Below are 16,055 nucleotides of genomic sequence, written 5' to 3'. Positions count from 1 at the left end.
CTAAAATCCAAGTGTTCATTCTTCTCAATGTTTTCCCCTTGATATCAAATTGTTGGAGCTGAGGCAGATGCAAGGCAAAACAGGTCCAAGGTTGCTCTATGATGGAAAAGGCAGGAGGCCCCAGAGGGCAGATTGCCCAGTCAACAAGGACAGGCACCTTTAGCCTCACTCCAGTGGGTGGTCACGTGATTAATGTTTCCAGGAGAAAGAGAGCCTGTGTAATTAGAAGCTGTTGAGACTGAAGAGAGATCCCTGCCTCCAATTCTGGGGCCCCTTTGACAGATTTTCTCCCAATTTGTTTCTCTTCCATTTCCCTTTTCATTCGTTCCATCTCCTGCTAGACTTCTTGGAAAGATTCAGAGTTCTGGAGGGCCTTCTTCCCAAGCTCAGTCTGGGAAACCCTCTGAAGGGTGTCAAAACACAGGTGCATCTTCGATGGGCCAGTGGGCTTTCAGAGGGGCCTGGTACCCAGCCGTGCCTTCCTCTCCTGCCCTCAGTACTTTTAGCATGAGGAACTAATAGGCCATTAAATGAACCTCCCAGATTTAAAAGCCAATAGGAGCAAACAATTATTTAAGCAAGAAACAGGTATCTAAAATGACTTAAAACAGAGTACATTTATTAGTACTTGGATGCTCTTCAAGCTGCTTTAGGCAGCTACAAATTGCATTTATATTTCCATTAATCTCCACTGATCATGGTTTAGCTTGTCTCCTCTCCAACACCACCCTGAAGAGACTCTCCCCCATATAGCTCTGATCTAGATTCACATTAATTTATTCATAAATATTTATTGAGTACCTACTGTGTGAGACATTCTTCCAGCAGCCTCTAGAATGGCTAGGAATATGACTCTGATGCACTAAATACCATATAATACTTGAGTCCAGAGATGCTGGTTCCAGTTTGACATAGGGTTTCAAACTCTAGGGTATCTCAGCAACAGAAGTGCTGATGGGAACAGCTTGAGATTTCCCCTAAGACTAGGGACATTGTTTTCAGAGGCAAAGTGGCTTCAAAAGGTTTTCAAGGAAATGACAACACTTAAATATTGGTATCAGGCAATTTTGCTAGGGAGGCAGCCATGTGTGCCTCGCATGGTTGTTCTCAGGGCACGGTTGAACTAGTCAGGGACTGTGAGATTGCTAGGGCAGCAGGGCATCCATCAGATGACCACAGGGCTGGAACATGCACCAAGTGTCAGACTGTCCAAGTCTCTGATTTTATTTCAGACAAGAAAACCTTTTATATGATTTAAAATGCTCTCCCAAGGAGATTTTCCCCATCCCTTAAGAGCCATGCAATTTCCTCAAGCAGATCTCATGAGATTATTTCCCAGATTTTTCCTAATTCTGTAAGAAATAAGGGTCATCATCCATTTTCCAACATGTGGATCAACCAACCACTCACTCTCCTTCTGCCTAATAACTATCACCTAAGGAGACTATTGCCTAAGGGAAATAGTAATCAATGGAAAAGAGAGAGCCTTTAGAATTGCAATGAAAATCCCTCTCTCTATGTCCTGGGAGTGGGTGAATTTAGCAGAGGGAGCAATACAAGTGTTTCCTTCTCTGTCATATTGGGTAATGAGACCCCTGAGTCAATCAAAGCTATGTTTTCACATGGCTTCCATTTTGGATCACTGTAGTAGGTCTCTTGCTCTGGATATACCTTTTTTCCAGCACAGGCCTATGGTGGAATATGAACTGGAAGGTAAGGGTGGCATGAGAGTGGAGGTGAAAGCCAAGAACAAAGTACCGCTTGTGTTAGGCAAAGAGTGACCAAAAAAAGTTCGCCAGCCCAAGTATAATTCAGAAAGAGTTTAATAAACAGCCGCTAAACATTGCACCAAAGCATTTGGAAACACAATTTCTACAGAGAGGCAAAGGTCAGGCTTCCATTCTAAATTCCTTAAGACGATCATTAGCAGCCCCACCCACCCCACCCCCCATCCCCACAGATCCACGACACCACATTCTTCTAGTCATGAATTTATCTACAGACACAGTCTTAGGAATAATGGGACTTGCATGCATTATCCCAGCAATGGCAAGGAAGCAGGGAATGGGGGAAGGATGGGTGAAAAGGCAACCAGCAGCTAATGATAGACCCCTTAGGAGCGTTGTTCACAGAGTGGGCAGGGAGAATCTGCTTTTGGTGCCATCTGTGGCTTTACTTTAGCCTTCTAGGATACTCTGGACTAGGGGCTGGGGCTGCCATCTTAAACAATCTCATTCCCTTGAGCTGTGACTATTAGAAGTGGTCTGCTTGGGTGACATATTGTAACTTTCTAAAACTCTTTTAGGTGTCCAACCAAACTGTTTTCAGGACCCAGCAGGCCTATTGAGATTGTGCCAATTCTGAGGTCAAGGTGGACCTGGCTTCTCAGTCATGTCTTCATTTTGGCCTTGGAAAGGGGTGCAAGATAGTTCTCTACTACAGACACTTGTAAGGAGCCTAGGCAAGTCATTCAAACATCTGAGACTTAGCTTAGCTACCTTATAAAAATTTTATAATTTAGGGGCCAGCCCTGTGGCATAGTGGTTGAGTTTGGTGCACTCTGCTTCAGCGGTCCAGGTTTGTGGGTATGGATCCTGAGCGCAGATCTACACCACTCATGAGCCATGCTGTGGCAGTGACCCACATATTAAGTGGAGGAAGATTGGCACAGATGTCAGCTTAGGGCTAATCTTCCTCAGAAAATATTATAATTATAAATGTCCTTTTTACTCGCATTATGAACAAATGAGATCAAATGGCCTATAAATAATATATTATCAAACTGGTAATAAAGATAATGTTTTAGTTGACTCAATCAACTCTATTCTGATTCACCCCTCTCAGAATCAGCATCAACAGAGGACCAGAGGTCCCTGACACAATGGGAGCAAAGTTCTTGGGCCTGGGCTAGGCTTTGGGGTGTGGCAGGTATGGAGGATAGAATCTGACTTTTGCCTGCCAGCAGCCTTCTCTTCTGAGCCAGACTTCAAGCCTCAACTACCACCAAGCCCAACTTTCTTGCCCCATCCAGTATTTGACTAATTGTCTTGGCAGGGAGGTGACTTTCCCATATGAGATAGCCCAGCCTAGCTCCCTAGTGAGTCAGAATCATCTGATCTGGATCAGTCAACAATTGTCCTTGGTGTGGACCTCTCAAACAGCCAAGGCTCCCACTATAGGTAGTAGAGTCTCCTGTTCTTTCTGCAGAGGGCAGAGTGCAGTAAAATACATGCAGTGCCCTCAGCTTGGGGAGACTGGCAGACTAAGATGAGCATTTGGACAAATGGCAGTGTTTGGCTCTGAGGGTACACTCAGCAATGTTAGAGGGGCAATTTTTTTCTGTTGTTATTGTTTTTTCATTGAGATTCATAAATATGATTTGAGAGTCACGGCTTGGTAGAGGGTTAAATGAAAAATCCTGAAACACACATAGGGGAGCCCTGGGGTTTGGGTGCCTGGATGCTTCCTAGGGTATACAGTGCTCTGGTTGCTGCGCACCCACTATCTACTGTTTGCGGATCATGCCTTTGATAGCTGACTCCCGGTTGACATATGTGGCCCAATAGACCAGATTGAAAATGGCAAAGAGCACAGGAAAGATGATGCGAGAAATTTTGTCAACCTTGCTGACACTGTTGTAGGTCTTGGTCTCAGTCGGGATGTCCTGCACGTAGGTGGTCTTGGGTGAAGCAATGATTGTTGGGGTGGAGGAGGCACTGGGAGCAGCGCCTTTGGAGATGGTGGGGAACTCAGTGTCCTTGGCCAGGTTGATGGGGTAGGTGGTCCCCACGATGTTGAAGGTGGTGGTGGTTTTCTTTGTTGGGGCTGCTGGTGTTTTCTTCTAGGGGCCAGAAACAGTAGGAGAGAAGGGGGGAACAAAACAAAAACTAATTAATTCATTAGACAGAGCACTCTCAGAGGCTGTGGGGAGGAGGTGCCATGAGGGAAGTTAAGAAACAGTGGCCATGAAGCCAATAGCACTGAGTAGCCAGGTTGTGTCTGGGGATAATTGAAGATGAGTTTGAAAACAAAAAATTTGCATTATCCTGGTTTACTAGCTATGTGGCTTTGGCCAAGTCACCTCTCTTTGAGCTTTAGTTTCTTCATCTGCAAAATGAGGATCAAAATATTTGGCACGGTTGTTGAGAGGATCAGATGAGAGAATGGTAGTAGAAATCACCAGAAAACTGTGAAATGTTGGTCACATGAAGGGTCCTATATAATCATGTGATTTGATCGTCACAGTAACCCTATGAGGTTGGTGGGTGAGATTACTCCCATTTGACAGACAAGAAAACTCAGCCTCAGACTGAGTAGCAGAGCCCACACTAGCCACCTGGGCTCCTGACTTTTATCCAGTGCTGCACTGTGCTGCTTTCTAGGCGCGAGACACTTTTTGGTTACCCGAGAAATAACTCCAAAAGGCTTCAACCATCAAGTGGCACATCTCCTGTGAGGAAGAGAGCTCAGTGAGTCTGAAAGTCATTTCGTCGTAAAGACACAATAAATACTACGGCATGTTTACGTGCATCATTTCAACAGTATCTCACCCTTCATGCACTGTAAATGTGTTCGGCAAGCTGGGGCCACACCAGGGTTTTCCACTCTTGCAAAGCTGCAGGTAGGAGCCACAGCCTTCCCAGGGAGCTATGCAAATACTCCCCTCTGACACAGCAAATGCAAGGACAGGTAGGGGCTTCCTATGACACTGCCTGTGGATTTTTTTTCAGAGTAAAAAGAAAACTCAATAGGAAACAAGCATGCACACATGTGCCCATTTGTTCCCACATATGAGACTTGTGTATACATGAACCTCCATGTAGCAAAGAAAAGAGGAGACAAAGCTCAGCCCTGGATCAGAAGAGAGAGGCTGAGGAAAAGGAGGCCAAGGGAGCAGGCCAGTTCCTGACTCAGGCCAAAGGCAGTGGCCAAGCTCATAATCTGTAGTGTTGGTTGCCTCACTCCCCCTCTGGCCTTTTCTGCCTTCCATCCCTCTTTGTTTCTAGGGAAAAGTGGGGCTAGATGAGCTTCAGAAGTGCCCAAGAGTATGAAGTGATGACTCATTGTATCACGCTTATTTCACACACCTCGCCATGTTCCCTGTCTCAGTGTTACTTGGCTTCCCAGCATCTGTGTTTTACTCCTTTACTCCCTCTCTTACACGTTTCTCTGAATCTCTTTCTATCTCTTTTCTTCTTTACTTCAGAGTCTCCACTATTTTCATATTTTTTTCCTTTTGACCACACTGCCATGTACCTTCCTGATCCTAATAATAACTTTTGCCAAATATTTACTGAGTATCTACTTGGCCAAGAACTATGTAGGTATTTAGGGATGGGTGGAAAGGTTAAAAGATGAGTCAGTTTCAGTCCCTGTTTTCCAGTTCACAGTCCACTGGGGGAGAGAGCCCTGTGAACACATCATTGACTTAAAATGTAATCAGAGTTCCAACAGATGTGGGCCAGATGTGGTGGGAATTCAGCAGAGGGAGGGGCACAGTACCTCCCTCTACTGGACAGGTGCTGGAGAAGGTGGCTCAGAGAAGGCAATGAGTTCTGTGAGCTGGGTGGCAGAAGATGAGCAGGAGCTCACCAGAGGAAGATGCAGCAAAGGACAGTACACAGGCCAAGGGCACTGATTGTTTGAGGGGTGCCCAGGAGCTTGCTGTAGCTGGATCACAGTGTGCATGGCAAAGGCCTTGTATGCCAGGCTCTCCTGCTCTGCCTGCCTGTGCTGCCTGCAGGGTTTTCAATCGGGGGGGGGGGGGGGGGGGACAAATGAGAGGGTGTGGGTTTAAGTAAATGAACAGTCTGACTAATGGGACACTTAAAAAGCAATACTGTTCTTTCTCTTTGAGGACTGCAGTCACACTGCTCCAAGTGGAAGGCGGACAGAACTCTAAGGCTTCTAAGAACCTTGTAAATGCCTTAAATACTACACGGGACTCAATTATAATTAGCAAATTCAATATGTGGATAGAGGCCTGCTGCTAAATGCCTCTGCTGTTAAATAAAAGAGCACTTTACTTCTTTGCCTGCTTACTCATTAATTTGCTTAGTAATCTCTTTTTTCGTGAGTAAACAAAAAAAAAGAAAAAAGGGAAGAAAAACCCCCACTACCCTGATTTTGCCAGAAGCTTTCACATGTGTTATTTCATTTAGTCATCTGATAAGCTGGTTATGATCAAGTCTCTGGAACAATCATTCTTAACAGCAAACACTTTCATTAGCTCCGTGGGCACTCTGTAGTCTATCGGTGGGGAGAAGCCGCAGTTGCTTAAACCACAGATTTTTTAAGTAATAAAGGAAAACATCTTTTCATTTCCCTTGCCCTTTCCAACATGGCATATTTTAATCAGCCACTATAATTTTTACCTAAATTGTCAAAGAAGGAAATCAAAGCAAAAGCTATAGTGTCAAGAAGACAGGAGCAGGAGGCAGAGATTAATGGCTAATATTTCTCCATTTCGGCATCTAGTTTTCTAATACTTCTCTATGTTCTGGAATTTGATAGATACAAACTAGAAGGACTTAACTTTGCCCAAACTGTGATTCTATTTCTACCTCCCTAGCCAAGTGCCTGGCTCTTAGGCACATGATAGATGTTTACTGAACGAAAAATGACCTCCTCCGCATTGAAGATTCTCGATGTGATTTCTAGTTTGTTCTTCCTGAGTTCTGACCTCTTCTATATGGAGAGCATATCTCTATAATTCAGGCTGGACTTAATTCCCACACCAGGAAACTGACATTGACTCCTCCAAATTCTCCCAAGCAGTCTGACCCTAGGATAAGGATACCTTTCCTCCTGGGAAGCCACCTCATGTGGGTTTTTAGGATGAGGCAATGAAAACTTTTATGGACCAATGCATGTCCCACTCAAGAGTTTTCCTCAGATGGCACTCCTGGTCGTTGTTTCCAGAAGTACTAATTAGGGGTTTAGTTGGAGCCCTGAATGTACTTGAGACCCAGCCAGGACCTCAGAGTATATGCAGATATGGTCTGCACCCTGTGTGACAATCCCCAACAGCCATCCAACTTTCCCAAACCCAAGTTTTCAGAAGTGGAGCAAAGTAATGGAGTATATACTATGTGGGATTCAAAGACAAATCAGAGCAATGACAAAAAACCCAAAAAACAAATAACCCAACTTTTAAAATGGCAAAGGACTCGAATAGATATTTATCCAAAGAAGTTATACAGATGGCCGACAGGCACATGAAAAGATGCTTAACATCATTAGTCATTAGGGAAATGAAAATCAAAACCACAATGAGATATCACCCTACACCCATTAGGATACCTACTATCAACAACAACAAAAAACAGACTATAGCAAGTGTTGACAAGGATGTGGAGAACCTGGAACCCTGTGCACTGTTGGGAATGTAAAATGATGCAGCTGCTATGGAAAATGGTATGTTAGTTTTTCCAAAAATTAAAAATAGAATTAAAATATGACCCAGCAATTCCACTTCTGGGTATATATCCCCCAAAATTGAAAGCAGGGTCTCGAAAGAGATATTTGCACACCCATGTTCATAGCAGCATTAATTCCCAATAGCCAAAAGGTGGAAGCAACTGAAGTGTCCATAGAGAGGAGAGGGGATAAACAAAATGTGGTCTATCCACACAATAGAATATTATTCAGTCTTAAAAAGGAAGGAAATTCTGATGCAAGCTAAAACATGGATGAACTTTGAGGACATTATGCTAAGGAAAATAAGCCAGGCACAAAAAGACAAATAGTATATGATTCCGTTTATATGAGGTACTTAGAATAGTTAGAGTCATAGAGACAGAAAGGAGAATGGTGGGTGCCAGGGGGAGGGAGGGGGGAAAATGGGAATTTGTTGTTTAATGAGGACAGAGTTTTAGTTTTGTGAGACGAAAAGAGTTCTGGAAATTGGTTGTACAACCCTGTGAATATACTTAACACTACTGAACTGTACACTTAAAAATGGTTAAGATGGTAAATTTTAGACTAATGAGGGAGATTAATTAAAATAAGAGAACTAAAAGTAAGGGAAAAAGCAAAAGAAACATGCAGAGAGGCATAAATAATGAGTCAGGCAAATTCAAAAGAGGAAGGGCGCATGCGGGATTAGGAGGGGGCCAGTAAGCCAATAGACGGAGAGAAAAACGCAGGTGGAAGAAAAGGAATCACTTGCAAAAGTTTCCTGAGAAGGTGGGAAGCATCCAGAGCCAAACTGGGGAGTTGCCTGGGGCGAGATCACAGCTAAGGCGAGAGTGGATGAGACTCAAAGACTATCTATGTTTTGGTGGGGACAAAGGTGCACAGTTAAAGCAAATTCCTCATGGAGAAGGTGAAGGGAAGAGTCGAGATTTAAAATAGATTTTATAGGAAATAGAAGACAGAACTGATTAGGGACACAGAGAAGGATTGCAGGCACAGGTTAAAGCCCAGCAGACCTCAAAAGTATAAACTCATAAATGTCACCAATCCATCAATGGCTGTGGAGTTTTTTGAGAGAGAAGTAGGGGAGTTGGACTGAAGTGACTGAGGAGGTGGAGGGTGCGGGTGCTGGTGAGTGACTGCGGTGATACAGCACATGGCCAAGGCTAGAGAGAAAAGCAAGAAGAGAGGGAACCATGGACTTTGAGAAACTATAGAGGTTATTCATTTATTTGTCAAGTATTTACTGAGTGTCTACTACATGGCAGGCTCTATGCTAGGTGCTAGGGGTACAGTAGTGAACAGTAAAACATGGCCCATGCCCTCAAGGAGCTCACATTCCAGTGAAGAGGAGCATGTAATAAACATGTAAGCAACTAAATATACACAACAATATATGTCAGGAGATGAGAAGTATAATGGCGACACATAGAGCAGGGCGGGGACAAAGAAGGATGATGAACGCTAGTCAGAGAAAGTCTCTCTGAGAAGGTGAGCAGGGATCTGAATAAAACGAGAAAGTGAGCCATGAAAAGATGTGAGCAACAAAACTTGCAGAGAGAGAGAACAGTAATGACAAAGCACTTCGGGTTGCTACAAGAGTGACTTGTACAAGGACCATCAAGGAGGCCACTCCTTGACCTAAGTGGAGTTGAATGAAAAAAAAAAAAAAGGATGGTAAGAGGTAGTATCACAGATCTGGGGACCAGATCCTATAAGACTTTCAAAGCCATGATAAGCATTATGGAGTTTGATCTAACTATGGTTGGAAGCCATTAAAGTATTTTGAGCCACATTTTTTTAATTTACAGTTTTAAATGATCATTCTGACTGTTGGGCAGAGAATAGATAGTTGGCATAAAAAGCACAGGAATAAAATTAAGAGGGAAATCCAATGAGGCCAGTGAGAGAGATGGCAACTTGAGTGCAAAGGAGAATATCAAGGAAGTAAGAGAAAAACAGGAAATCCTGATGCATGAGAATCCAAGTGAAGATCTGGAGATTCAAAGGAGACATCTTTAGTATAAAAGAGTGGAAGAGTAATAGTCTGAAAGCAATATTGGGGATTAAGAGGATGTGAACTTCACTTCCGGAAAACAGGAGAGAGAAGATTAACATCTCCAGCTGAGACATGGGTGTCAGTCAAGACAGGAAGTAGTTGGAGGGGTCATTCAGTGAAAAAGCCAGTTGTACAGAATAGTTTATTTTCCAGTGAACAAGAGTTTCTGAAGGAAGTGAAGGAAAGTTTATGAGGGGTAGGAGGATAAGTCTAGAAGAACGCACATTAGAGTATAAAGATAAGAAGTGAGGGGAGGATAAATAACCACAGAGGAAACTATAATTTGTGCATTGATCAGAGATGACATGGAGGTGGGTCCTGTAGAACATATGACCTCGCACGTCCAAAACAAAGTTTATTATGAGCTTTCTGATATCAGGTGACAGGTCCAAACATACTAATATGATTAGCAGATTTAACTCTTACAGTCTTCTTGACAAAAACAAAGAAACAAAACCACTAGAGCAAGTATACAGGCAATTAGATTGGTCCATTTCCAAAGCCCTCACCTAGTGGTGGACACAGTAGCGGTACCCAGCAGGTGAGATGACCCAGAGCTCCGCTGATAGTACTGGCCACAGGCTCAGTTCTAGTTTATGATATCAGATGGGTCATCCAAGTGGAAAACAAAGACAGAACTTGCAGTTGTTGCAAAAAACGTAAACTACCTGTAAAAATCCTATATATGAAATGAGCATGTTGGAGTCAATAACGTTGGCAAGATGAAGGAAAATAGAGAGTGAGACAGCCAGATGAGAGGAGCATCAAAGCCCAAGGCAGTCTGCATGAAGTAAAGGAGGAGGTAATGACCTGGAAGCAGCAAGGAAGGGATAGAAGCGTGCCTTCCTATTGCAATGGCAACTGAGGAAGTAGTTTCCTCCGGAAACAGCCAAGTTAAGGTGAAAAGAAAAAAATGGAGAGGGAACACTTTGGTTTTCTCTCTCCTATGGCACTTGGTCCTGTTTCTGGGCTCTGTCTATGTGTATATATACATTACTTTCCTCCCTAGGCAGTCAGCTCCTGAGTACTGGGGTCATGTAATGTTTAGCTCTGCATCCCACAGATATTCCAGAAATGATTGCTGTTTGTTTTTGTTTCAATCGATTTACCAGTAACAGAGTACAGTTGTTGTCAGGACATTTATGCCTACTGTAGAACAGGGTGAGAAGACCACTAGTTTATGAATACAACTTAACCCATGGTGAGTATTATCCACCCCACAGAGAAAATACTAAGGGGTGACTCGATTTGTGGCTGTGTTTATAGGAATGCCTCATAAATTTAAAGGCCATTAATGATAAGTAACTAAACTTTTCCAAGATGAGGATGGAAGTTGAGTATGGAAGTGTGTGGAAGTTTCTCTAATGTAAAATAAGATAAGATATTATTCTAGAGCATTCAAATATTATTTGGAAATAAGAAAAAGAGCCTAAGAATTACTGTGCTTTCAAAATTTAGATAAGACTTTATGAATATTCAAAAGACAAACACCATATGATTTCACTCACACGTGGAATATAAACAAACACATGGACAAAGAAAACAGTTCAGTGGTTACCAGGGGAAGGGGGGTGGGGGTGGGCACAGGGGTGAAGGGGAGGACTTACGTAGTGACAGACGAGAAATAATGTACAACGGAAATCTCACAATGATGTAAACTATTATGAACCCAATAAAAAAAGCATTTATGAATATTTTAAAAGCAGTTCTGAGAATAATGATTATCTTCTTTTTAAATGTAGAGGTTTATTTCATTTTAATTTGCTTTTATTCTAATTTTCAAAAAATTAATCAAAGTAATAATGCACATACTTTTAAAAAAATAGAACTTAAAGGCTTATAATGAAAACCAGGGAACCCTTACCCCGATGCACCCCCAATCTTGTCCAGCAACTCATAATTGTTTTTAATTCTCTTAGCTGATACTTCTAAGGGTTATTTCTAAATGATATGCTTATACTGCCACCGGTTTTACACATAACTTACCATCTTTTCATGATAATGATTTACCTCACTTATGCAACCCCTCCTCCATCCTCTAATACAATTACAGCAATATTTTTAGTTCAATCGATATCAGTGGTAACATCATTATAAAGAACCATATAAATACCTCTAGCCTCCTGCTCCAAATTGGACTGCTTCCTCCCCAGGCTTGCTTGCTGCATAGGTTTCATCTTAGGACTTCTCTTCACTTATCTTCTCTGTTGGATGCCCTCTTTTCTGGATCCAGCGTCGTTTTCTTTTATGTTCTCCTCTCTTGTTTTAATAGAACATATCCTCTAGTATCTTCCTAAGGTGAAGTGCGTGGGGAGTGACATTTCTGAGTTCTTGTAGGTCTGAAAATGACAACTGTACATCTCTACTTAGTTGATACTTTGGCAGGGCATAGGATTCTAGGTTGAAAATCATTTGTCCCTCAGATTTATGAGATTTACTGCTCCACTGTCTTCCAGCATCCAACGTAGTTGAGAAGTGTGATGCCATTTGGCCAATCAATTCTTTGTAGATAACATTTATTTTCTTTCTAGAAGCTTTGTAGACTATCGCTTTATCCCTGGTTTTCTGAAGTTTCATGATGATGTGCCTTCACGTGGGCCTATGAGGACGCTTTCAACCTGGAGGCTTATGTCTTTCCGTTTGTAAAAATGTCTCCTATTAGTGCTTTGTTAATTCCCTTCATTCATTTTTCTCTTTTCACTCATTCTGCAGCTTCTGAGTTGGATGGACTTCCTGGATTCATTCCTAAGTCTCTTATATTTTCTTTAACTTTCTCCGCTTATTTTTTTCTTTTTGCTTTACTTGTGGGGAGATTTCCCTGAGTTTATTTTTTTTTTAAAGATTGGCGCCTGAGCTAACAACTGTTGCCAGTCTTTTTTTTTTTCCTTCTTCTTCTCCCCAAACCTCCCAGTACATAGTTGTATATTCTAGTTGTGAGTGCCTCTGGTTGTGCCATGTGTGACACCACCTCAGCATGGCCTGATGAGCTTTGCCATGCCCACACCCAGGATCCAAACCTGTAAAACCCTGGGCAGCAGAAGCAGAGCATGCGAAATTTACCACTCGGCCATGGAGCCGGCCCCAACTTCAGTTTATTTTTCCATCTCTATTGAAATTTTTATTTTGGCAATTCTTTTTAATTTTAAGGGCTCTTCCTTATTCTATGATTTCCTTTTGTATTAGCATCGTATTCTTGTTTTACTGATATGATATATTTAAAAATATAAAAGTTTTGTTTTTCTTAATTTAGGGAATTAAAGAGAATTTATATTTGTTCCCTCCAAGATGAGCTTTTTTCTTTTAATCTTTGTTTTTCTCTTTCAGATTGTAAACTTCATTTTGGTAATCCTTGGTATCTCAATATTATTTGGCAACATAAAAGATGTGTGTATGCTCAGTGTACCTGAGCTGGCTTATTGATTGCAGACTATCATTTAAGAAGATCAGTTGGAAGCAGATCGTTTTATGGGGTACTCCAAAATGTCACTATGCAAAGGTCTTTTCTCGGGAGACATTCAGCTTCTTTAGAAGAGAAGCTTCTGCTGTTTTTCTGCAAAGTATACATCTGGCTGCAGACATTTCACATGTTGGGCAGGCTCTGGGGTCTTGACTATTCTGTACACACACTTTTAACAGTCCCTCTAGTTGCACCCCTGTGCTTTATTCTCTGCTGTATCGATCACCTCAAACACTGAGTTTCTCTGGGATTCTGTCTTGCTTCAGCTTAATAAATGGGTTCTTATTCTCTCTTCCCAAGTTCATTCTTCTAAAACAATGCATTAAAATCTCGTCTGACTGAAATCCCTTCTCCAGTTCTCCTGATGCTTGTGAGCTTGTATTTTATTTCTTGACTCTCATTTTAGTAGGATGTGCAAAGGAAGCAGTGATAAACACATGTAGCTGATCCTTAAAGCCTGCAGTTCAGCTATATTTTGGAGTGCTATTATAAGCTAGTCATTTGTCTTCATTTGAAAATGAGATTTTGTTTTCACCTATTCCTTCTTTTCCTTTGCTTTATAATCTTTCTCCTTACATTTTATCTAATCCCTAATCATAGTACGGATCAGAAATAGATTTATAAATCATTTATATTAGTTTTAAACAGATTCATGCTCACTCATTCTAGCTTTACGAAGCAAATAAGGCTTAACATGTCTCTCTAAAGGAGGAAAAAAGAAACTAATTTATGATTAAGTCCCAATAGTTTTACTCTCAGTGCAGTTCAGCTTTTTTTTCCTGTGGGTCAGTGGTTCTCACTGTTCATCCCTGCACATTGTAGCAGCGTGGACAAAGTATAGCACCCTCACATTAGAGACCTATTTCTATTCATTCCATAGTAGTTGTTTTTTTTAAATCTCATAATTGACTTCTTTTGGGTAACTTAAATGGATTTACCATGGAGAGGAACTAAGGAAGAAGACTGAGATGACCATCTTTGCAGAGAGTTTTAGACAATTCTTTTTGTTCTCTTTTTTCCTTTTCAGTGCTCGTTGGAATTGGGGAAATGGTCATCATTTTTGATATCTACATCTACAGTCTCTTAACAATCTATTCTAGTTCTCTCGCTGACATCAAACCACCCCCACACCTCTTCCCAGCAAGACATCCGTGACAGCCTTTCAGATATCTGAAATTAGCAATCACCGTCCCCTTGAGGCATTTGTCCCTCCTCCGTTGCAGTAACCAAACTGGAACAATGTACTTTAAACGTGGCTCAACCAGTACAGAGTAAAAGGGCTTATCATCTCACTTGTTCTAGTTAACTGTTAACTCAGGCTCAAATCAAATCTTCCCTTTTGAGAGTTATACCACTTGAAAGGCTTACATTAAATTTGCGTTTTCTCTATATCCCAGCATCTTATTTATAATGTGCAATTGTGGTTAGCTTTTCTATCTCAGAACTAATTTTTTTATACCTATGCATAAGACTTTCTTTGATTTAGCAAACGTTAATCTTTTGATTTTAGCCTATTCTCTCAAACTTCAGAAATTCTTTTTGATTCATAATTCAGAAGATACTCTTCTCCAACCAACATTCATTAATGGCAGCTTACAAACTGGAATCTCCTACCTTCTATGTCTTCATCTGAGTCACTGATGACATTTAAGAGGGAAGGGTCAATGACAAAGCCCTGTGGATTATCACTAGGATGACCATTTGGGTTGATGTCCATTCATCATTCAATTTTGTTTGACTTCAATTGGTCAACCAACGACATCAGCCTAATTGTACTATTATTCAACTGCTGTTTCTTCTTCATGAAGGCATAATAAAACAAGTTAGATGTCTTAATAAAGTCTATGATATTTCCTGGTCTACCAGTCTAGTGAACTTTTCATAAAATTTCTTAAGGTTAGTTTGGCATAATTTCTTCTTAGTGAACTCAGGCTGGATATCAGTGATTAGCGCTAACTGCTCTTAAAACATCTGTTTAATAATGTATTCTAGGGAGCTTTCAGTTTAATATGTCAGAGTGAGGACATCTTTGCTTCCTTCTCCTCTCTGGAACCAACCAAAAACTATAAGGAAAATGAGACATAGAAACCAAAACTCAATCTTTGAAGAAACTTGAAAGCATTTTTAACCTTGATCCCCAAAACTAGGGGCTCCCAAACACAGTAAAAATTGGATCAGGGTAAAGAATATACCAAGGATGCCTGTTGTTCTGGGTTTCAGGCCAAGAATTGAGGCCTAAAAGGTGGGTGGCACGACCTGAGTGAGGAAAAAAAAGGACCCTTGTTTTGAAACAAAATCAGTTTTCAGGCTGGTAGTGAGAACATCTTGGAACACTGCTTCACCATCACATAGTGGCAGGAGGAAGTAGAGACTGGAGAAATTAAAGGATATAATACTAAACACACACACACATACACACACACACAAGCAAACACACAACTATATATATAGGGCTTTCCTGTGAGCAAGGGAAATTTCTTGCTAGTGAGAAGCAGAATCACAACTATAAGGAGGAGTACTCATAAGAGTTTACATAGACAACAGATGACGCTCAGACTACTCACTACTATCCTACTCACTCTCTCAGGTCCTCCCCAAAATGATACTTTCACACAGAGCAGAGCTAGTAAAATTGAAAACAAACTAATGTGGTACTGATGCAAAACATGTTGCAAAAAGGAGGAAAAATAACCAAAAAGGGTTGTGGAACAGCACACAAAATAAACATAGAACACACGAAAAATAAGTCATCAGAGATCATAAAATTAATGTAAGGACAAATACTACTACAGAAATGAAGGTAAAAAGACACTGGTGAAAAAGGTCAGAGACATGGAAGACAGGCTTGAGAAAAATGAGCAAAATGAAATGAAAAATAACAGTTAAAAACTATTAGAGAAAAATAGTAGATATGGAAGACAAAGAAAGCTCTATGATGTGTATAATCTGCGCTTCCAGGAAGAGAGCAGAACAAGGTATTTCAGGAAAGCTTTCCTGAAACAAAGACAGCTGTGAGTCTACAGGCTTAAAGGGCAGCATGCTGTCCTAGAAAACATTCAGACAAAGAGATCAAGATATATCTTTGTAATGTAACTGCAGTTTGTAAATAAAAGACACATTCAT

General features: G+C 41.2%; 1 protein-coding gene across 1 annotated transcript in view; it reads right to left on the bottom strand.

Moving 5' to 3' along the window:
- Positions 1 to 1,871: 1,871 nt before the first annotated feature.
- GABRA3 (gamma-aminobutyric acid type A receptor subunit alpha3) overlaps positions 1,872 to 16,055 on the bottom strand; it is a 321,718-nt gene continuing 307,534 nt past the window's right edge. The window contains exon 9 of the mRNA XM_046673707.1: positions 1,872 to 3,841. Coding sequence (XP_046529663.1) covers positions 3,506 to 3,841 — 336 coding nt within the window. The 3' untranslated portion in view covers positions 1,872 to 3,505. The remainder of the gene's footprint in view (positions 3,842 to 16,055) is intronic.

The sequence above is a fragment of the Equus quagga genome, chromosome 10 (assembly GCF_021613505.1).
Source record: "Equus quagga isolate Etosha38 chromosome 10, UCLA_HA_Equagga_1.0, whole genome shotgun sequence".
Lineage (NCBI taxonomy): Eukaryota > Metazoa > Chordata > Mammalia > Perissodactyla > Equidae > Equus > Equus quagga.
Note: the sequence above shows the minus strand (reverse complement) of the source record. Positions and strands in the feature narration are given on the sequence as shown.